At 44.4% G+C, this 24,718-nt stretch overlaps 1 protein-coding gene across 2 annotated transcripts in view; it reads right to left on the reverse strand.

The window, feature by feature from the left end:
* The window catches only part of LOC5570966 (LIM/homeobox protein Lhx9), a 135,022-nt gene that overhangs the window by 57,818 nt on the left and 52,486 nt on the right, over positions 1-24,718 (reverse strand). For both annotated transcript variants that reach the window (XM_021845796.1, XM_021845797.1), the window contains exons 4-5: positions 18,272-18,472; positions 17,899-18,122 (exon numbers count right to left, since the gene is read on the reverse strand). In XM_021845796.1, the coding sequence (XP_021701488.1) occupies positions 17,899-18,122; positions 18,272-18,472 (425 nt within the window). The remainder of the gene's footprint in view (positions 1-17,898; positions 18,123-18,271; positions 18,473-24,718) is intronic.

The following is a 24,718-nucleotide window of genomic DNA, read 5'->3' on the forward strand; positions in this document are numbered from 1 at the left end:
CGGTAGCCAGAGCCCCGTCGGTGCGGTCGTTTCCCACTCCGGAACTGGCGGACAACCTCTGGCGTTGGGAGAAGATCTGGAAGAGGGAAATCAAGCTTCTGAGCCATTTTTCCTGGACGACGTGGGAGGTGAAGGTTTTGAAGTAATCGGGACGCGTCGGGCTCTACCCGCTACCCCAATGGACAACGTGGGAAGTCAAGCCCTCTTTCTTCAAACGAATGCCAAATCAACCAAGACCAGCAATTTTGAAGCCTTATTACCCTCCAGTATCCCTGCCGGCTCTTTCGCGATGCAGCCTGGGCACCCCGGGCACCCCAACCCGGGTGGTAAGTCCCACCCCGTCAATAGCTCTTCCGGTACTCTCAGCTCGCCCAACTCCATGGTACCTGGAGTGCCTGTTAGACATCACATGCAACGCTACCCAAATCCCGTCGAAACTTCACCGTCACCGAATGCTCCTTCAATACCATCGTCAGGGTTTTCCGAAACATCCCTCTCGGACAACCGGTCCCAGCGGATAGACTCCCCCTCTGGGCTCCACGGGCACTTCAACCCGTGTGATAAGTCCCCCTCCGTCATTAGCGGTTTGACAACCAGGCCTTCCGAAACTGCCAGCTTGACCACCAATGTTGCAGCGGCAGCTCATTCTCAGCACATCAACCTGGGCGGCAGATCCTTTCTACGGCAAACTTCTCAGAACTCCAGCGGAACCTCATCGATTTCCCGAACTTCTTTTCCCACGCCAACTCTGCCAAAACCAATTACCTTTCTCCTTCAATGGAACATGATTGGTTTCTATAATAACCTCGCAAACCTCGAACTTCTAGTTCATGACACTGCACCGTGGTGCTTAGCTCTGCAGGAAGTGAACAGGGTATCGGTTGAGCAGCTCAACCGCTCGCTTCGTGGCCAATATCGTTGGACTATGCTCCGTGGCAGTAACTTGAGACACTCAGTCGCCCTGGGTGTATTAACGTCGATCCCTTTTGAGGTCCTCAGGCTCGACTCAGACCTACCCGTTGTCGGAATACGCCTTAACGGGCCTATCAGGGTTTCCGTTTTAAACATCTATCTCCCCTGCGGAACCTTACCCAACCTGCGTGAGCGGATTGATCGAATCCTTGAGGTGATACCCGGACCCACCCTTTTCGTTGGCGACATGAACGCTCATCACCCTATTTGGGGCGGGCACCGCTCTGATGCCAGAGGAATCGCCCTACAAAATATTTTTGAGGAACATGACCTTATTGTCCTTAACAACGGTGCAAATACCTTCTTTAACGGGCATACCTCCTCAGCCATCGACGTAGCTGCAGTAAGTCGCTCCTTCGTTAACCGTTTTCAGTGGAGTGTGGACTCCGATATGTACGGTAGCGATCACCATCCTATTCGAATAGGCTCATGTGCCTCCCCGCCGGCTTTGGCCCGTCGGCCTAGATGGATGTACGAGAAGGCAGACTGGAACGAATACACTGAAAGCTTTTGCTATCTTTCCCGAAATCATGCACCCACCAACTTAACCGATTTGGCCAAAGTGATCCACAATGCCGCGGAATCATCTATACCTCGTACTAGCAATCGACCGGGCAGGAAGGCTCTACACTGGTGGACGGATGACACCAGAAAAGCAGTCAAATCTAGGAGGAAAGCACTACGCACGGTCAAGCGTATTCCCATTGGCCACCCTAACAAGGAGAATGCAATTAACCTATATCGGCGGCGACACATGGAATGCAAAAGGATAATCGCGGACGCCAAGCGTGCCAGCTGGGAAAATTTCTTGGACAGCATCAATCCAACACAAACTTCCTTTGACCTCTGGAGCAAGATAAATGCTCTCAGTGGAAAGCGTAAAGCAACACCACTTACACTTCAAATTCAAGGCTCTGATGTTTCGGAACCTCCAGCAGTAGCAATGGCTCTAGGCGAATATTTCGCAAAGCTAGCAGCCATCGATAGCTACAGCGATTTCTTTAAACGCCGTATTCAACCAACTCTCAGTTCTGTGGCTGATTTTTCCGTTCCTGATGATCATGATAACGCGCCAATCAACAATCCATTCACTCTCAGTGAACTAATATTCGCAATCAAATGTAGTACCGGTAAATCTGCTGGCCCAGATGGCATCGGTTATCCTCTCATAAAAAATCTTCCTCCTTCCGGCAAACTACAACTCCTGGATCTCATCAACAAAACATGGCTCACGGACAGTTTTCCGTCAGAATGGAGCGAAAGCCTTATCATCCCCATACCGAAGACTAACAGTGACTCTCGTGGCCCATCCAAATTCCGGCCAGTTGCACTCACGTGCTGTATGTCAAAGGTGATGGAGCGGATGGTGAACCGTCGACTGAAACAGTTCCTGGAATCTCATGACCTCTTGGACCATAGACAACATGCCTTTAGAGCAGGGCATGGGACTTCAACCTATTTTTCCCAACTCGGTGATGTCCTACATACGGCTTACTCCAGTGGCTTGCATACCGAGATCGTTTCCCTAGATCTATCGAAGGCGTTCAACCGGACATGGGGTCCATTAGTTCTCCGTCAACTAGTTGAATGGAATCTATCAGGGCACATCATGCGTTTCGTGCAGAATTTTTTACAACAGCGTTCCTTCCGAGTCCTTGTTGGTGACTTCCTATCCGACTCATATCGGGAAGAGACCGGCGTTCCACAGGGATCCGTGATAGCAGTCACCTTATTTCTGGTGGCAATGAACGGAGTGTTTAGCTACCTTCCCAGTGGCATATATGTATTTGTATACGCTGACGATATCCTTCTTGTCGTTAGCGGTAAAACACCAGTTCGTGTCAGAATTAAAACCCAAGCAGCTGTCAACGCGGTATATAAGTGGGCCTCTGCAGTCGGCTTCGAGCTGTCCGCATCGAAAAGCGTTAGATGTCATGTGTGTCCATCTAATCATCGTAGCCCCGTCCCAACTATGGTCAATGGGGCAGTTATTCCTAACAAAAAAACCGTCAAGGTGCTTGGGGTCACTGTGGACCATGGGCTCACCTTCCGGCATCACTTTGACTCGGTGAAGCAGAGTTGTCAAACCCGCCTGAATATAATCCGGACGATCTCACGCCCCCACCGAACGAACAATCGGGCAGTGCGCTTCCGGGTTGCGCAAGCCATAATCGATAGCAGGCTAACATACGGGTAAGAACTCACTTGTATAGCGTTAGACCGACTCGTTAACACTCTCGCTCCCGTATACCACGGGTATATACGCATAATATCAGGGTTGCTTCCTTCAACTCCGGCGGACTCAAGCTGCGTCGAAGCAGGTCTTCTCCCCTTCCGTTTTTTCATTTACACGGCTGTCTGCAGAAAAGCTGCCGCTATTACCGAAAAAACATCCGGAGACGACAGGATTTTTATCCTATCTGAAGCGTGCAGAATCCTCCAGTCGGCCGCCAACGTGGACCTCCCCCCAGTGGCCAAGGTTCACTGGTACGGAGATATTTGTTGGCACTCATCGAAACCAAACATAGACAACGCAATTGCAAATCAGTTTCGCGCAGGTGACAATTCATCGTCTCTTAGAGCTACCGTCCTCGATTGGCTACATAACAAGTATCCCAGTCACGAAAAACGCTACACCGATGGGTCACTCTCGAACCTTGGCGTCGGTTTGGGAGTTTCGGCCTCCGACATTTCACTAAGCCTTAGTCTTCCTCCTATATGCTCCGTTTTTTCCGCGGAAGCCGCTGCTATTTTCATAGCAGCCACCATACCATCCGACCGACCAGTATTAATCCTTACAGATTCAGCAAGCGTGGTTTCTGCCTTGCAATCTGAAAGGCCCACACATCCATGGATTCAGGGGACGCTAGAGAATGCTCTGCCGAACACAACCTACGCATGGATTCCCGGACATTGTGGGATACCCGGAAATGTAGCTGCCGATAACCTCGCCGGGACTGGCCATTCTTCTCCTCGTTTCGAAGAAACGGTTCCTTTCGATGACGTCAAAAGATGGATTTCGAAAACTTTCAAGAACGTATGGGGTACTGAATGGGCTCAGTCTTACTCTCCGCACCTGCGAAAAATCAAACTCTCAACCGAAAACTGGGTTGATTGTCCTCTTCTCCACGATCAACGAGTCATCTCCCGCTTAAGAACCGGGCATACGCGGGTTTCTCATAACATGGATGGACGTGGTCCTTTCAGACGGATGTGCTCAATCTGCGGCGTTCAGAACTCCGTCGAGCACTTTATATGTACATGTCCGCAATACGAATCAGCCCGGAGATCCTTCGGAATTTCGGGAAGTATCCGCAGCTCCCTAGGAAACGACGCGGCCACCGTGTCAACTTTAATAGAGTTCCTAAAAGCTATCAACCTGTATGGACAAATATGACCTAACACTACAAGCCAGCTTAGTCCGGCTAAGCAGATGTCCACCGCCAAAGTCGGCGGCTATACGCAATTAGGTTATCAAATTTTTCAAAACAAGGAAGTTTCGCATTATGCGGTGCGCATTCACAATTAGGATATTTCAATTAAAGACTGTCGGTGGGTGTTACATGTAAAACAACGACAGGTCGACTGTCCAGTGAGTCAGCTATAATAGCGTTACTCTGTGTTTGTCGAGACCCCTTGGTTGGGCTCGAAAGAGGCACCCCTTAAGGGTCCTTCTTTTTTGAGGCACCATTTCGGTGACCTCTTCTGACGAGTGTTAAACTAGCTTTATGTTAAAAAACACTAAAATAAAGAAAAAAAAAATAAAGAGATTCGGGTGTGATAAAATCGAAACACCACTGTATTGGTACTTAAACGTTGGCACTCTCGGGAGCAGCAGTAAAAACAAAAGGGATGTTTGGCTGATGATGATGTTGATTTGGCAGAATCGATACAAAAGCCAATTTGGAGGTTACGTTTTGTTCTCGAAAATAAATTGATTAGTGTCGTACCCTTTTTCTGAAGTTTTAGCAGATGTGTGTTTTTTTCTCCCGGAAGTTCGTTCATCAAAACCGCTGTTCTAATCGGTTGGAAACATTAGTGCCTTCATCGAGTGCCCAACAACCCGCATTGGAAAGTGGCTGTTTTCCCGCAAATCCCACGTGAGCCGTTAAGCTCTCCGGGCTCTCACCTCGAGGGACCGGCCGTCATGGCGAGCGGAATTCGTGTTTTTCTAATTGTTCCTAAACGATGTACCACTTTATTTGCGCCAAATCTGGCCATTGGGTTTCCCCCTAGGAGAACTTTCCTAAAGAGATGGCGGTAAGGGTTAACGTCAGGACAGCTACCGTAATCCGGGGTCAAATTGATACTGGGCGACTTTGGTAAGATCGGAGCCAAAACGATATTCCATTCAATAATGCTGAATATTTCTTTGGCATCATAGACGTTCTATGTTTTTAGTTGTCTGATGATGATTTTGTGTGTTTTTAGCATTTATGTGTGTTGAAAATGTCGCTACACTGATGCCAAGCCTACATTTGAGAATTTAATATCTAGTGTAAACTAAGGGGTCTATTTTATAAGTCGAGTCGATCAAAATGACTCGACTGGAGTCACTGTCGACCAAAAAATTTGCTCGACACGGGTCTGTCACTCGAGTTTTTCGACAGTTGTCACTCTATGTGACTGGATTACTATGGGAGTCGATGGATGACATCTGAAATATGCAAGCTTACTTTGATCGACAGTGTTTACAGACGAGTCACATGAATCTGCTCGATTTATAAAATAGGCCCCTAAAGCGGTAACTATTATACTAGTTTTTGAAATTGTACTGTATTAGAATCTTCGTTTCTCAATAATAAAACATTTTATTCTTTAGGGTTGTATTATTTTCAAGGAAATTGCTTACCTTAAGTGGTATGATTTGAAAAGTTGTAAGCACTTGATTTTTTTAGATTTTGCAGACCAAATTCAATGGGTAAGTTGGTTTTTTAAGTTGAACTTATTTTACGAAATGTTTAATGTTATTTTTTTAAAGTACTGATTATACTAAATTATTTTGATAATATCTGAATCTCTCAGAACAATACAACAAAATGTCGTAAAATACTAACCAATTTGCCCCCGGATTACGGTACCAGTCGCAGTGGTGGTCTTCAGTAAGGAGCGGTATGGCCATAAATCGATAGCAGCCGAGCTGGGACATGAAAATGCTACCGTAGCAGAAACATGCTCGCACGCAAAGTGAGTTGCTCAAGGGAGTGAAATGTACAAGCGGCAAAAATGTCCACCGTTGGCCAACCAACCAACGACGACGGCTGCCACGAATCGTTTCTTTTTGACGACGTGATTGAAATACCAAGAGTTAAAATTGTAATAAATCTCGCACTGATTGCATCCTTTGGGAATTACTGTTCTGTTTTTTTTTCTTAGCGGTGTTATCAGATGTGAATGACGAAAGTTAGGACTGCGGTTACTAGCTTCATGAGTTTTTACTAATTCAAAAAGCAAATCCTGGGACATTGACAAAATTCTAAACACCATTCTGAATCGAATTTCAGTCGTTACTATTTGCAATGGAAACACATGGCAAAAAAAAAAAAAACAAAATTTGCTGTCGAAATGTTTTTATATTGGTGTCTTTCTCAAGCATACTCCAAGGGGATCCATTCAAACTTAAAATGCCAACTTGATTAGAACTGTTCAAAATTTATTGAATATTTTTTTCACTTCTTCATTTTGCCACCACACAAGACATCTAAATGTCTTCTACGAAGTCGCCTGGTTCTCTGCTGAATATTATTTTTTTAATTCTTTCAAATCCAACCGCTGTGAATTTGACGTTTCACCAGTCTTGCCAACATAAAGGCAAATCACCTCCTTTGATTGGTTTGCTGGCGACGATTTTTTCAGTCTGTTCGAAAGTTGGCGGCGCGTTATGCTGCGAACGAAACAGACAATATCACCCAAGGATATGGAAATATACCCGGTAGCAGCATTGTACAAACATAGCGTTTTTGAAACATTTTTCATGTACTCAAATCCCTTCTGAACCAGAATTAAACCCATCTGCTCCTGGAAATTTTAAGACAAAACAACTTTTATGCTCTCATGGAATCGGTTTTGCAGTTACGATAACGTGAACTAAAGCCAGAGCCTTTTAACTATGTACATGAAAAGATATTTGGTTCATTCGCATTGGAGAAAGTGTATAAACATTCTAAAACTTCTTCAACAGAAGAAATTTAGTTAGCATTAGGTAAGCGAGTTTCTTCTTCTTCAATCTGGCGTTACGTCCCAACTGGGACAAAGCCCGCTTCTCAGATTAGTGTTCTTATGAGCACTTCCACAGTTATTAACTGGGAGCTTTCTTTTCCGATTCACCATTTTTGCATGTGTATATCGTGTGGCAGGTACGAAGATACTCTATACCCTGGGAATCGAGAAAATTTCCTTTACGAAAAGATCCGCGACCAGCGGGATTCGAACCCACGACCCGCAGCATGGTCATGCTGAATAGCTGCGCGTTTACCACTACGGCTATCTGGGCTGGGTAAGCGAAGTTAGTTCACTTGGAAATCCGTAGATTTTGCAAGGATTTTGTTCAACTTGTTTTTTTCAGGTCGGCATTACATCATGGGGTTCCTTCTGTACTCTTTATAAACTACATAGTATCATAAGTAAGGGGCCTTCCTTAGCCGAGTGGTTAGAGTCCGCGGCTACAAAGCAAAGCCATGCTGAAGGTGTGTGGGTTCAATTCCCGGTCGGTCCAGGATCTTTTCGTAATGGAAATTTCCTTGACTTCCCTGGGCATAGAGTACCATCGTACCTGCCACACGATATACGAATGTGAAAATGGCAACTTTGGCAGAGAAAGCTCCAAGTTAATAACTGTGGAAGTGCTCATAAGAACACTAAGCTGAAAAGCCGGCTCTGTCCCAGTGGGGTTTAGTTTAAGGCCATTAAGGCCGGGTAATTGCCTATGTTATTTTTTTTTCCTTCTAAGCAATGGGGGGATAATCTGCTCAACAGACTCCGGACCGAGGTCCGGGAGTGTGGGGTTGGGGACCATTTACACGTACAAGCAGTAAACAGGACTACACCACCGACCCACTAAACCATTTCCATTGCCGCCAAACCCTTCGTCTCTCCGGGACCATCAAGAAGGCATTGCTTCGGAGAGGGGCTATTGCACATCGCATCCTCCAAGTTAGCTGCGTAGCCATGCAGCAACGAACATCGATGACACGCTTATGGGGGTCCACCAAGGTAGCATGCTGGCGCATTGCCAGCTTCCCGGGTGGTCCTCACCTCCCGTTGTCCGCTGAAGGCGGGCAGGGTCGACCACTAAGCCCACGCCCAGCTGCACCGCAGGTATCAAGAACTGATACTGCGGGCTTCGCAATTTGACCTACTGAAGGCTCAGGCCCTATCAGCTAGCACCAGCTGGGATTGCTGACGAAGGGGCCTCCACCTGCCCCGAACAACCAGAGGCTCGTATCCACCCAGTAGGCCAGCGCCACGACAGCAGCGCTACCAGGATGTTCTCCCCGCGGCCACCTAATCGCTGTAAGGGTCGATTTCGACCGTAGGGCACCGGTATGACCTACGTAGCCGACTGCGAACCCTTGGACCACCTGTTGATTAGCGTCTGCACTAGTCACTCCTCGAGTCCACAAGCCACCTCCTTTGGAGTTCCGAGACGATGTGGGTGATAGCCGATGAAACGGCATTCCAGCCAAACTCGTCTGCACACATCCTCTGAACCAAATTGTCCGGAGCCGTGTCCCGACCGCATGTGGCAAACATGCGGTCACGCATTGTGCGGAAACGCTGGCACACGAACAAAACGTGTTCCGCCGTTTCCTCTAAACCTGCACAAACTGGACATTCGGGAGAACCCGCATGACCGAAACGGTGTAGATACTGTCTAAAGCATCCATGACCCGAAAGGACCTGTGTTAGGTGGAATGTTAGTTCCCCATGGCGCCTATTGACCCAGATATCTAACCTCGGAATCAACCTGTGAGTCCACACTCCCTTGGTGGAACTGTCCCACGCACGCTGCCATTTGACCATGGAGGTCGTTCTGGCAGTCCTGCGTATGCCTCTTGTGCCGCGCCTTTCGAAGCACTCTATGTCTTCCATGATAAGGATACCAATAGGCATCATACCGGTGATGACACAAAGTGCATCGTGTGACACGGTACGGTACGCGCTCGCAACCCTCAGGCACATTAGCCTATAAGTACTCTCTAGCTTGCTACGGTAGCTATCGATACTCAAAGCCGTGCCCCAAGCCGGGCCACCATACCTCAGTATGGACGAGGCGACACTGGCCAGAAGCTTACGCTTGCTGGCGTACACCGCAGAGCTATTGGACATCATCCGGGACAGTGCCACAATAGCTGTGGAGGCTCTCTTGCAGGCATAATCGACATGGCTACCGAAGGTAGGCTTGTCGTCGATCATCTCCCCCAAGTGTTTGACGGAGCGCTTCGAAGTGATTGTGCAGTCGCCTACACTGATCACCGCTTGCTGCACCGACTTTCGGTTGTTGACAACAACAGCCTCAGTTTTGTGGTGAGCCAATTCCAGTTTCCTGGAGCTCATCCACTCCTCCACAATTGCGATCGAGTGGGCTGCAGTCAATTCCACTTCTTCCATCGATTCACCGTAGACCTCCAGCGTAATATCGTCGGCAAAGCCAACGATGACCACACCCGCCGGGAATTTTAATCTCAACACCTCGTCGTACATGACATTCCATAACACCGGACCCAGGATGGAACCTTGCGGGACTCCTGAGGTTATGTGAAAGCACTTCCGACCCACCTCTGTGTCATAGACTAATACCCGATTCTGGAAGTAACTTCCGAGAATCTTGTACAGGTACTCGGGTATCCCCAGACGCAGGAGCGCATCAGCAATAGCCGCCCAACTGGCACTATTAAATGCATTCCTTACATCCAGAGTCACTACTGCGCAGTAGCGAATACCCCTCCTCTTACGCTGGAGTGCTATCTCAGCGGTTTTCTTAACCGTCAGAATAGCGTCTACAGTGCACCTTCCTTTCCGGAAGCCGAACTGGTTGCTTGAGAGACCATTTACACCCTCGGTGTACCTCGACAGTCTGTTGAGGATGATTTTCTCGAGCACTTTCCCCACCGTGTCAATCAAGCATATTGGTCTATACGCCGACGGGTCACCGGGTGGTTTCCCCGCCTTTGGTAATAGTACCAGGCTCTGCCTCTTCCACGCATCTGGAAATACTCCCTCGTCCAGGCATATCTGCATAGCAGATCTGAACATACCGGGAGCCTCCAAGATTGCGACTTTGAGGGCCAGGTTTGGAACTCCGTCCGGACCTGGTGCCTTCCCCATGCTTAGGGATTTTGCAATCCCTACAAGTTCCTCATCGGTTACTCTATCCTCATCGCCAGCCCCAATCCCCGGCTGTCCTACGAAGGGAGGCCATGGGCTAGGGTTGTGGCGCGGAAAGAGCCCCTCGATGATCCCCTCCAGCATCTGTGGAGATTGCTCCGTAGGAGCAATTGCACCTCTTGTCTTCGCCATAACGATCCTGTAGGCATCACCCCACGGGTTCGCGTTGGCACTCTGACAGAGTCCCTCGAAGCAGGCCTTTTTGCTTGCCCTTATCTCGGACTTCAGCGCGACTCTGGCAGCGGTGAACACCGCCCGTCGTTCTTCACGCTCCTGCTCGGTACGTGCTCGCTGCATCCGTCTCCTGGCCCGTAGGCAGGCACGGCGCAGGTTCGCAATAGCTTGAGTGCACCAGTATGTCGATGGTCTCCCATTCCTAGGGTGGACTTTTCTAGGCATGGTCGCATCACATGCACGCGTAAGCACCGCTACCAGTTCGTCCCCGCTTAGGCCGAGTAGGTTGCGCTCACGGCGGAGCGCCTCCCTAAGTACTTCATCATTGAAGTACTATGTCTTCCACCTACGAGGGCTTGGCCTTGACCTAGCCGCTTCCTCAACCCGCTGCCTACTGTTGTTGTAGTCGATACTGTAGCGAACCGCCAGGTGGTCGCTATGAGTGTAGGCATCGTCTACCCTCCAGTTCGAACTACTCGTTAGGCCAGGACTACAAAAAGTAACGTCGATAATCGACTCCACTCCGTTACGGCTGAAGGTACTTTTGGTACCAACATTAGCCAGATCGACATCTAGCACGGCCAGTGCCTCTAGCAGGATTTGACCTCGCTGGTTCGTGTTACGGCTTCCCCATTCCACGGCCCAGGCATTGAAGTCACCCGCTATTACAACTGGCCTTCGCCCTGTCAGCGCGGTCGTCATACAGTCCAGCATCTGCGTGAACCGCTCGGTCGACCAACTCGGAGGCGCATAGCAGCTACAGAAGAGGACCCCGTTCACCTTGGCGATCACGAAGCCCTCGTAGGTAGTAGACACCAACTGCTGGACAGGGTATTTACCCGTTGTCCATATCGCCACCATTTTTCCGGATCCATCCACGACCCAGTTGCCGTTGCCGGCGGGTACTCGATATGGGTCCGATATGATGGCGATGTCCGTCCCCCACTCAGCAACTGACTGGTACAGCAGTTGCTGAGCTGCGTCACAGTGGTTCAGGTTCAGCTGCGTTACCTGCACTGTGACTTTTCGTTGATGGCTCGTTTGAAGGTCGGGCACCTTGAGCCTCCCGTTGGGTGATTGTTGTTCACGGACTTGCCGGAACAAATCAAGCACTTGGGAGGGTTCTTGCAGCCTAGTGCCTTATGACCTTCCTCACCACAACGCCTGCACAACTTGGTCCTATCAGGGCCTTTACAGCCCCAGGACTTGTGTCCAGGTTCCCTGCACCTAAAGCAGATCACTGGTTGCTCATGTATGTTCAGTGAACATACTGACCAACCAACCTTGATCTTACCTACCTTAGCGGACTTATTTGCGTCTGCCACAGGTAGGTGTACTAAGGCCACCTGAGTACCAGCCGGACCTTTCCGTAGCTGAACGGCGGTGGTGGGCACCTGCACTTCGCACTGTTGCCGCATTGCCGTGACGAGCTCTTCTGCGTTGGTGATCTCGTCAAGGTTCATCATCTTCAGAGTCACTGACTGCGTCAGAGCCCTCACTTCAACACCAGCGCCAAGGACCTCTTCCGCCAAACTTTTGTAGGCGGCGCCCTTGCGCTCCTTGTCGCGCTTGAGCTCGAGGATCATTTCACCTGTACGAGTGCGTCTGACACTGCGTACGTCGGCTCCTAGATCCGCAAGCTTCGCGTCACTGCGCATCGCCTTCAGCCCGGATAAAAAATACAATACGAAAACAATATAAAGTATTGGAACAGTAACATTCAATATATTGGAAATACAATACAGTATATTGTGAAATGACAATACAATTACAGTACAATATATTGTTTTGAACAGTTCACTGTATGATATATGAGATTTTTGCAATATAATGTATGGGTGGTTAAGTATCGTAACAATACAAATCTAGATATTTTCTCATACATACATTTTGAAAATACAATACGATATATTGTTCATGTATTGTCTTGATTAGCAATTCGTGTATTGTTGTACAATACAAAAACAATTCAACGAACTGTTTTTCAATTAGTGGTGAAAAGTATAGAATTTGTATTTTGTATGGATTGTCCGCCAACTTACCGGATATTAGTGCCAAAGGTAGCAAAATAATTTTAACTTTATAGAAGTAAATATATTTATCCTGATTGCATTCGTCGTTACAGCTAATGTCAAGTGACTTCTAAAAAACTACTTATTTTTACGTTTTGAATATTTTTCATCCAACATTTCTTGCTTTCTGAACTTATTTTGTTTACTTCTTTCAGCAAAGCTACATAGAAAAAAGCAAGAGTTGTTTTACACAAAAATAGGAATTTGACCAAAATTGTAAGGTATAAAACCAATTAAAAACAATACAGTGTTCTGTTAAAATATATTATATTGTTGTTGAATTGTATATCCAAACAAGAATAATGTTGTTTCGACATTCAATTACAATACGCTGTATTGTATCCAATACGTTATATTGTACATTAATTGTTTATTCCATTCAGTGAATGATACGTTTTTATCCGGGAGGACTTCCGAGTACTTGGACTCTTCCGTCTTGATGATGATCGCATCACCCTTTTCGCGCTTGGCACCTATCCTCCTACCTTTCTTAGGTCTGGTATCCCTGCGCTCCTGGTTCTTCTGTTTCTTCTTCTTCTTCTTCCTCACTACGGTTGTCCAGGGGGCGCCCCCCCGGATAAAAACGTATCATTCAGTGAATGGAATAAACCATTAATGTACAATATAACGTATTGGATACAATACAGCGTATTGTAATTGAATGTCGAAGCAATATTATTCATGTTTGGATATACAATTCAAAAACAATATAATATATTGTAACAGAACATTGTATTGTTTTTAATTGGTTTTATACCTTACAATTTTGGTCAAATTCCTATTTTCGCGTAAAACAACTGTTGCTTTTTTCTATGTAGCTTTGCTGCAAGATATAAACAAAACAAGTTCAAAAAGCAAGAAATGTTGGGTGGAAAGTATTCAAAAAGTCAAAATAAGTAGTTTTTTAGAAGTCACTTGACATTAGCTGACATGCAACCATGATACAGTTTGTTGAATTGTTTTTGTATTGTACAACAATACACGAATTGCTTATCAAGACAATACATGAACAATATATCATATTGTGTTTTCAAAATGTTTGTATGAGAAAATATCTATATTTGTATTGTTACGATACTTAACCACCCATACATTATATTGCAAAAATCTCATATACCATACAGTGAACTGTTTAAAACAATATATTGTACTGTAATTGTATTGTCATTTTACAATATACTGTATTGTATTTCCAATATATTGAATGGTACTGTTTCAATACGTTTTATTGTTTTTGTATTGTATTTTTTATCCGGGCCCCCTGCTCCGCCCTGACCTGTGGTGATGGAGGACCTCTCAAAGGTCGCAACCCCCTGTTCCCATCACTCCGTGAGGGGCCAGCCTTTTCGGGCCCACCCTTCTCGGCTTTCCGGGACGCCTGGCTGGGGTCCGATTTTCCGGCACTTCTGCCGGTTTTCGGGGTTAGTATCCGCCTGGCCTTACGAGCGCCGCCGGTAGCTCCTCCCCTGACGGCTGCCTCGCGCGCTTCTGCGATTGCTTGTTGTAAGCATTCGCTTCCACGCTTTTGGGGCTGCCCGCGAAAACGAAGGGTTCCGTCTGGGTAGACTTCGGCACCTTCAATTCCACGGGTTCTGCCGCAGCCACAGTCACCATGGGTTCAGCATGGTTCTACTTGGCCGCCAACATTGACTTACGAAGTCTAAACAAGGCCTGCTTGAGGTCCTTGCTGATGTTAGACTTCGAGGACGCAAAGTCAATTATGGAGTCGAGCTGCTGTGCAGCCACTTCCATCGCAGAGAGCCCATCTCTACTTTTATTGATGGCCCTCATCAACCACGCTCCATCCATAACTTCACCCGATGCGTTAGCCGGGGATGAAATATGGTTTCCAGCACTGGCACTACGTGCACTGCTGCCTCCTCCTGCTTCTACTCTCCTCAACGGAGATCTAGCTAGCCCACTTCTTGCGAAGGGGTTCGCTTCCCTACTACTGCTACTACCTGCACTACCACTACTATTCTGATTATTATTTGAAATTATACTCATTTTTGGATCCCACGAGTTGCACGGGAAAAGAGGTCCACCACGCCAGAGCCCTACATTAACGCAGTAAGGGACAAAATACTGTGAGGGGTGCCCAGGTGCCCCACAGGCTCCGTTAATGGCCGAACATCTTTTTCACCCCTTCGACCATTCATTCCTCAGCACGGTTTTTCGCATCACACCTTGAATTGGGGTTATTCTAGACGCCGGAACTACACGGCCAAATTGCCTATGTTATGTTATGCAAGATCTGTACTACTAAAGGAAATGTGCATTTGACTTTGATGAACTCAAATTCGCAGAATTCTATACTAACATGTGGAAAGGGCGGTATAGCGGCCACTCGAAGAGAGTATGATAGAAAACTTAAGTAGTACAGATCTTGCATAACATAACAATTGCCTATGTTATGTTATGCAAGATCTGTACTACTTAAGTTTTCTATCATACTCTCTTCGAGTGGCCGCTATACCGCCCTTTCCACATGTTAGTCTAGAATTCTGCGAATTTGAGTTCATCAAAGTCAAATGCACATTTCCTTTAAATCATTTAAATTTTCATATGATGCCCGAAGCTGTAATGAGAAACTTCGATTTAGCACGCTTTATGCTGTTGTTTGAGCGCCACTACTTCAGAGAAAATCATAACGGACTTAGACGATGCAGGACTTATAGAGCTTAGTGACATTGGAACGTACGAACACTCGCATACGCTCGTCATACACAATTTTTTTTTGTTTTCCTCTATGAAACTGGCACACTCTTGCCAGACTCATCAAAATGCATTCGGAAATATTATCCAATTTGAAAAAAATCAACCATATTGTTATCCTCAAAGTTTCGCAACGCACTAACACTAACGCACCCATATTATTAGGCGTAATAACCACTTTAAAGAAAAACTTGGATTGGTTTTAGATTGGTTTACCCTTTTCAGGACCCCTTCATTGTGTGTTAATGCAATTCAAGGGAGAGAGAGAGAGAGAGAGTATATGTAACTCCGACCCTGAAAAAGCAATTAAAAAAACGGTTTAATTGTTCTGCTTCGGGATTATGAACAAATCTTCGCAAGAATAATATTGTATGGAATATTTTTTTATGAAATTTCTCAAATCACCGGAGGAATTTTTGAACAGTGTGATTATCACAAGTAAAGCGTGTGACCTTAAATCTTAAACTTAGAGTTTATGCCAAAACGTGTCTGTTAAGTATTTTGAAGGTTGCAATATACAAACATAAAATTATCTTGCATATCGGAATCTATCGCAATTAGAAATTTTGGTAGCGTTTATTCTAACAAGTAAACCGATTTTGAAATATATCTGTACTGCCCATAAATGCATAACAGTCCCACGTGAGTTATCGTCAATTTTTTGTTAGTTACGAGAAACTTCATTAAATTGTATGTACTTTCATGGTATTATAAGAAAACAGTACGTTTGTTCTAGAAATGTGAAAAACAACATCGAACTTGGTCTGTCCCACGTTACTAATAAACGCATGTCAGTCTCGCGACTTGTGTGATAAGGACTCGCGAGCAATTGTGTTAATAAGGAAGTCAAGTAAGTGAAATATATTTACCCACAATTCGTCCCCTTAATGCTACAACTTTTAGAGTTCAATTTGTCGAAACATAAATCCTAATTAAATCTTACAGATATTCACAGATCATAAGCGTGTGATTTTTTCTTGTACTTGTAGCGATGCCGCCGTCTTTGAACATCCACTTGTTTCACGCTCTGGCAAATATAGCTGGTTTGCTCTCGTGAATCCAATGCCCAGAGCACCGTGTTGATACGAATACGGTGGTCCTTCGAGATGTTAAGCCCGCAGTTCATTATACACCCATAATCGACAAGCATTAGGGTGTGATGAAAGGCGCTTATTGGTGACCGTGTATCTCGCTTTCAATTCTTTTTTTGTTCTCTTGCGTTTTTGGCGAGTTCATCAATGGCCGTATAACTTCCGTCTGAGTCCATTTCATCAGTCCCCGCCGCATATTTGGTGTCCTCCAAAGATTTCAAATAGCTTACCCAATGTTCAGGGTACGTCTTCGGTGGAAACTGAAAGGTGTCGTCGCCACCAGCATTGCGGTCACAGCCGTCCTTACTGTTGAAGCCAGCGCAGTTGTCTTCTGAGCCCACGTCATTGTCCAACGGGTCGCCATTGGCCAATATCCTGCACTCATCCTCGGAACTAGCAGAAGTACCACAACTTTTCAAATAATCTAGAGCAAACATTTCCGCGACTTTTAATGTGGACACTAAACTGTCAAAACAACAATAATTCACATGTGAAGACCGATGCATCATAGTAAGCACTGATACCGTTATGCGTTTATTCTCGTACATTCAAGAGCAAATAAACGCATATTAGTCACGCGTACATTTTCTCGCAAATTAACTAATTATTTGAGAAAATTAATAAACAAAATGTATGTAATACTGTAATCAATAGTTCATTGCACCATTCGAGTGCAAATTTGGGTGCGAAAACATCGTTTTTTCAACTTAATTGGAGTAAATAGAGCAAAAAAGTGTTCTCGACTTCTATCGCGTTTTTCTTAGGTGCGTTGTTTTGCTAGTGGGACTGGTATGCATTTATGGGCAGTGTACGGCTCACCACTTCAACCACTCAACTATCGCCAGGCTCGAGCTAGATTACACCTCTGGTTACTTATAAACACAGTGGCGGGTCCCAGATTGAAGAACCTGGCGATTACGGTCATAAATTCGTAGCACGTTGTTGCGGTGAACTGACAACAACAGCTTTCCCTCTGTTTTCCCTTCGAGATTCAACTGGGATACTTGCACACGGTTCCTTATGTGGTTAATTTCGCTCCCCCGGTTTCAAGAGCTTGCTGCTTGCTGCATTGTAAGTGTAACATCACGTAAAAAATATGAAATACTTTCGAAACGGCTCGCTAGTACGTGACACCTTGACGCCATCGGAACCATTGAGACGCTTCTGTTGGATGTTAAGTGGGAATCGAATTTCATGAGAATTTTCAAATTGGCCCATTCTCACCTTTGCTAATCGTGCTTATCGGAAGATTTTAATTTAAATCGATCACCAGTTGCAATCAGTAGCTCAACTAGTAGGGTGCGGCTTATTTTTTTCAAAAGTTCTTAAAACCAATTCACCGTAAAGTCGCTTATTAATTTTAATATTTTTGATGTAATGTTTATATAACTCATTTTATGTGATTTGAATTCAGAAAAGCTTCACTTTGAAAAACTAAATCTCACCCTACTCCACAGGAACAACTCGTGTATACAGCTCAAACTCACCTAATCGAAGTGGAGTGCCGGCATCCATCGATTCAAGCTGTGGAGGAGGTTGATTCTGTTGCTGCTGCTGTTGTTGCTGGGGGTCTAACAACTGCGGTGTTGGTTTTCGTTTTCGAGGTCGTCCTTTTTGCGATGGCTGCTGGGACTGTTGTTGTTGCTGTTGGTGCGGCTGCAGCGGCTGATGTCCACCGGGATAAAACTGTGGTGAAATTGTTTCTGGTTCACTGGTTGGTGTGGTTAGCAGAAAAATGGTGGTACAATGTGTTTGGGTTAGCAAGATTCAAAGAATGATAACAAGATCGGAAATCGGGACATGGGGGATAATTTTTCGGGGAAAATTGTCTGGGAACGTTCATTGGAATAAAGGGCTTACCTTAGCACATCGGTGTCGTAATGTTCGCCGCAGAAGATTCGACCGTCGCGTATTCCGGCAGTGTCACCTCCTCGCAATAGCTGACCACATATCGCACAGGAGAAGCAGTTCACGTGGAATATCAGATCCTTTGCTCGCATTACCAACTCGGATGCACTGATTCCTGAACCGCAGCGTGCACATCGTCTGGAGGAAAAATGTCTGGAATGGAAAATGTAACAACATGTATTTGAATCATTTGTTTGAGAAACCACATAAGTTACATTTTTATCAAAAATCACTTCAAATAACTCCGAGTAAAGTACGGTTTTCGGCAAAGTTGTTGCCTAACCTTCAAGAGCAGATGGACATAGCAGCAGACATAGTAATTCCCATACATACTTTGAAGGGTTTGAGCAGTCTTAGTTTTCATTCAAATGAACTCAAATTTTGGGAGGATACTCAAAATTTGTTCAAGAATCGAATGAACGGTGTGGGGCAAAGCGATTTTTTGAACCACCCTAATATTTATTTTAGGTTTAGTTTTTTGAGAACTCCTTGACATTGAAATGATACTAATAAAGAAATTAAAAAAAAAATGTGTTAGTTGTGAACAAGGGTTTTTTATGTCTTGACTCAGCTCCATGTTCCACAAGAGACCTAATCACTAAAAGGTCTCTTCTTTCCCATTCAAACAAAACCTAATAACTCACTTTACTGTCAAGAAAGGAGCACTTCATTGAATTTGTACAGATCCGTCCTCCATGGAAAACCCCCACAAGTCGTTAGTGAAGATGTAAAACCCTCCAGACCAGCAGACAATTAATACCGGCATTCAGTTTTCCCAGAATCGAACAAATCCCTTCGATGCCAAAACAACGAGCTCCCGGTTTGCCATCAGACTCTTTCGTTCGTTTCCATTGTACCGTTAGATCCCATCTCGACTTGTTGGTGGTGGACGGACCTACATCACAGTTCGAGTTGACAACCTCCCACCCATCCATCCGTCCACTCGTCAGCTGATGCATATATTCATGCCAAGGATACATCATGAAACATTCTCCATCGTTCCAACAAAAATACAATAATCACTGCTTGAAGTTTCAAATACGAGAAACGAAGCTTTGTGGTGGAGCAAGAGGCCACAGCTTTTTGCAAACAATGAAATCATGCATGCAACAGGGCAGACATGATATGGAAAGACTATGACTACGACGACGACGACGACGATGACAACGATGATGATGATGGGATGATTCCATTTCTGGAAACTCACAAAGCTCACGTCCGAACCGACTTCCATCTTCGTTTCCATTGGCATGGACGTAACCAGGATTTTTATCTGGGAAAATTTAGAGGTGGGGTGCGACCTTGAAAATGTCCTAAGTTGCAATGGAAGCTGAATAAAAATTTATTCATCTCAAGTTTCATTTATATAGCTTATTACAGCTGAATAAACTGGTATTCAGCCACTGTACTAAAATTTATATTCATTTCAATCACCCTTTAAATTAAACATATGTTCCTCCTAGAAAATCAACGACATATCTGGAAAATTTTTGCTGTTAATTTTACTTGATTTTTTTAGGAAGCTTTTTTTCCATTATGCATTTGAAGTCAGTACTCGACATTTTTTCCCTGGCTAGTTAGAGAGCTAGCAAAATCGTTAATTCAAGGACTGTTGTTTGGCAGATTTTTTTTTCACAATTGTTATGGATTTCTTGTGAAATGGTTTGCGAATTTCTGACTGAAGATATTAAGCACATTCAAAGGAGTTCTTAGGAAACATCATTTAGACCCTTGAATAGTGTTTAGAAGATTACTTAGAGATTCCTGAATGGTTCTAGATGAGATGCTGTATGAATTTCTATTAAGAATCGAGGTACATCTTTTCAGGAATCCTATATTGAATCGAGGCGATAATTCACCAGTTACATAGAAGTTCCTTGGAAAATCCCTGAAAATACTTAGAGCATCGCAAATAAGGTTTCTAGTGGTTTCTATAAAAGAGCTTTGATGGATTTTTCTTGAAATTTTGAGGAATTTCCTAACGGTTGGTGAAAAGCTGAGTTTAAATTTTTTTACGATATTTCTTTTAAGATCTAAGTTGTTTCGCAAAGAAATTATAGACACTTTCATTAAGATTTGCTTTTGGCGTATTCCTGGAGGAACTTAGAAAAGGCTTGTTTGGATTGCTAACTGGAAAAATCCTTGATCTATGACAAACTCCTTGTGAGGTGCCAGACGAAACTATGGGAAGATGCTAGTTTGGAGTTATATCATTATTTGCAAATTATCAATTTAATGTTTTTTTTTTGGAGTGCTTTGCGAAGACCCAAGCAGTCCGATTCATTTTCACGCGTTCAGGGTGTTTTTCGGTGGCTTCGTTCGTTTGCCCAGTGCTTTGCGTAGACCCAAGCAGTCCGATTTATTTTTTGCGCGCTCGAAGTGTTTTTGTTTTTCAGTTAGCACTTCATTCGCGCGCCATCGGAGTTATTTTACATTCTTGCTTATACGTGTTGACGCTGCGATTGTAACTGTTCAGTCGAGGATGGATTACCAATTGGTGAGCTCGTTTCATGCTTGTAATAACACATTTGTATCATAACATGTATTTTTTATGAATTTGTTGAACAAACTATGAACAGTTCGTCATTTTAAGTGTTGACATAAGCGCTTATTTATGTTTTATAAAATTTCGAGATTCAAACCTTTGTTTAAGATGTCGACGCATTGACAGATAATTTTTTAAACAGAGGTTACATGAATCGCATCACTTACCAAGGTGTATCCTGATCATGTAGCTTTGAAGCCCTTCCACAAACAAAACTCCTTCCCGTGGCAACCATGAAGATGTAGAGGTATACTCGGTCTTTAGTGACAATGGATGTCACACTAACATTCCTTCCCTTCCCCGATGACCGTAAGGACGTGGCCGATGCCGTTATTGACATTACTAATTTCAGAGTCCTCGAAAATGTACATTGAAGATGGTATGCTACTCCCAAGCTACATCTGTTGGTTCCCTGTACAATTTCGATGATTCTTGTCAATCACGGAGTAGCAACCACGAATTGTACGGTCATCAATGCTCATGCTCATTATCAATTTAATGTTTTTGCGAGCTGTCGTTTCTAACATCAACCATGTATAATCCTTATTTCGATAGTGAAATGCGATTTCTTGACAAACAAATTCCAAATTAAAAAAACCTGTTTTTCGACAAAATAAACTAATGTATTTGAAGATATTGCTTCAAAATCCATAGTTTGAAAACGAATATTGTGAAAGCGAAATCATATATTAAAGAAAGTGTCGAAAAGTATGAAGTCGCGGAACAATGATGTCATATTTCTTTAAACTATTAGGAATCCGGGAATTGGAAAACTGATTTTGAACGGATACCCTGTCATAAGCACTTTTTCTGGGAATAACTCCCGAGTGTTTCCAGGATCTATCAAAATGTTTTTCGGAGTATTCCTTCAAAGAATACGAGTAAAATTTTCTTAGAAAATTGTCTCGACATTCTTGAAGGTATTTGGATTCTTTTCAGGTTTTCCTTCATTTTCCATGAAATGCTTCTGAAATAGGTACCTTCTGAGATATTGTCTGAATTACTGTAGCAAAAAATAACAAGAATTTCTTTCAGATCACAGAATTTCTATATGAGATATGATATGATTCATATGACTTTTTTCAAAGGATTTCTTCAGCAACACTGAAATTACAACTACAAACATAACTTTAAGAATTACTCCACGAGCTCATCCAGAGGATTCAACCAAAATAGTCCCGAAAATTATTTGTAACATCATCCTTAGTAATCTAATGGTTTTTTTTCAGGATTACAAAAATAAAATATTAAAGCTAGCCAATAGTAATATTTTCTGGATTTTTTTCCAAACTTTGTAAAATCTATTCTTACAGTTCCTTAAGAAAATATTGGATGAAAAATGTTTTGAATCATACCAGGAGTGTTTTTGAAAGAGTTTCTGTTTGAATAATGAATTTAGCAGACCATGATAGCGTCACCATAAAATGGTACGGTTTTGTTTATTTTTATCATTTTTCGAAATAAGACTTCTTTTATTGTATGCATGTCAAATTCGACATATCAAGAAAGATTGAGCTATTCTTGTTGTTTATGATCGGACATTTCTGGAAACTATGCAAAATGCAGTTTTTGTGTTTCTCGATATTCATTCTATCGCTCGTTCTGTTTGTGAGAAGGGTAGTGTAGAGAAATCATTTAACCATGGAAACGAAATGAACGTCGCGAAAAATGTCGAATGTTTACAACACTAATTGAAAGAAATCGCAGATTTGATTTCTGGAGAAAGCTATGCAACATGTTTTAGATTCAATTTGTTATAATTCGTGTCAAAAACCAAATACAAACCCTTGGGGGAATAGCCGAAGACGTATTGTTATTATTTGTTTTTTTTTATCAAATTAATCATTGAAAACTGTAGGAATCTCTCTGACATTTCTGAGGAACTTTAAAGAAGTCCGTAAGAGAATTCAAGGGAGCATTTCCAAATTAAATCCAGTGCGTTCTCCGAAAATATCCACGCTGAAATTCCTTGTACTATTCGAGATGTAATGCATGAAAAAATATTCATGTGGAATTCTCAAAACATTTTAATTATCTTAAGTATTCTGCAAACTTTCTAGTAACTGGAATCTCCTATAGACAAATTACTGCAATAATCTTTGGAGAATTTTGGGTGAATTTGAACTTTCGTGTCTCTGACCTATTTCTACAACACAATTTTCGTGATCTTTTGGATCTAATTTCCATAATTTCCAGCCGATTTCAATAAAATTTTGACACTTTACATTGTTCAAGTTTTGTGATCTGTACTGGGAACTTCATGGCACGGTAAATGGCTTGGCATGGCGTACCATTGATACCTCACGTACCTGCAGGAATGAAATAGACCCCTTTGTGTGGTCCTTAGCCTCTTGCCCAGCAACTCCTATCCCTACCTCCTCACGGTACTGGTCGGGATACGAGTAACCTTGAGGAAGATCGGGTAACCAACCCCGGTGGGAACTTTAGTCGTATGCTGACAGAGAAGGGGGGGTTTGCTTTTGCTTCTGAAAACTTGGAGCGTCTGTACTTGGAGCAGCTCACAACAGCGTCTGTTCCCCGTGTCAGGGGCGGCTGAACATCGTCCGACTGCCAGAGAAGGACCCTAAGCTAAACTGCGCACTATGGCCCTCCGAACAATTAGGGGGAATGGTTCTCCGGAAATCTAGGGGGTTGGTGTCAGGCCCTGCAAGCCAGTAAAAACACATCAGCTCAGGAACGTCAACGAGAGAATACGAACCGGAACATGCGACAAAGACCACAGCGACGGAAATGGACTAGCGATTGGAAACTCGGTACGTGGAACTGAAAATCTCTAAACTTCATCGGACACGCATACTCTCCGATGTACTGAAAATCCGCGGTTTCGGCATCGTAGAAGGTGCTGCAGAAGGTGTGCTGGACAGGTTCGATGGTGCGAACGTTTAAAGGTAATCATACCGTCTACCAGAGCTGAGGCAACACACGTGAGCTGGGAACAGCTTTTATAGTGATGGGTGATATGCAAAGGCGCGTGATCGGGTGGTGGCCGATCAATGAACGAATGTGCAAGTTAAGAATCAAAGGCCGATTATTTAACTTCAGAATAATCGACGTGCATAGCCCACACTCCGGAAGCACTGATGATGACAAGGACGCATTCTACGTGCAGCTAGAACGCGAGTACGACCGCTGCCCAAGCCACGTCGTCAAGAACATCATAGAAGATTTGAACGCTCAGGTTGGTCAGGAGGAAGGGTTCAGTCCGACGATTGGAAAGTGTAGCGCCCACTGGCTGACGAACGAGAACGGCCTACGACTGATAGATTTTGCCGCCTCCAAGAATATGGCCATTTGTAGCACCTATTTCCAGAACAGCCTCCCGTATCAGTACACCTGGAGATCACCTCAGCAGACAGAATCGCAAATCGACCACGTTCTGATCGATGGACGGCACTCCTCCGACATAACCGACGTCAGAACCTATCGTGGCGCTAACATCGACTCCGACCACTACCTGGTGATGGTGAAACTGCGCCCAAAACTATCCATCATCAACGATGTACGGTACCGACGCCCGCCTCGGTACAATCTCGAGCGGCTGAAACAACCGGATGTCACCAATGCGTACCCGCAGCATCTTGAGGCAGCGTTGCCGGATGAGGATGAGCTCGATAAAGTCCCTCTTGAGGACTGCTGGAGGACAGTCAAAGCAGCCATTAACGACGCTGACGGAAGCATTGTCGGATATGTTGAACGGAGCTCAAAAAGCGATTGGTTCGACGAAGAGTGCCATGAGGTTTTAGAGGAGAAGAATGCAGCGCGGGCTGCAATGCTGCAGCACGGTACGCGTTCTCAAGATACGCGGAAGTTCTATCAGAAGCTCAACATATGCA

Source organism: Aedes aegypti, chromosome 2 (genome assembly GCF_002204515.2).
Source record: "Aedes aegypti strain LVP_AGWG chromosome 2, AaegL5.0 Primary Assembly, whole genome shotgun sequence".
Classification (NCBI taxonomy): Eukaryota; Metazoa; Arthropoda; class Insecta; order Diptera; family Culicidae; genus Aedes; species Aedes aegypti.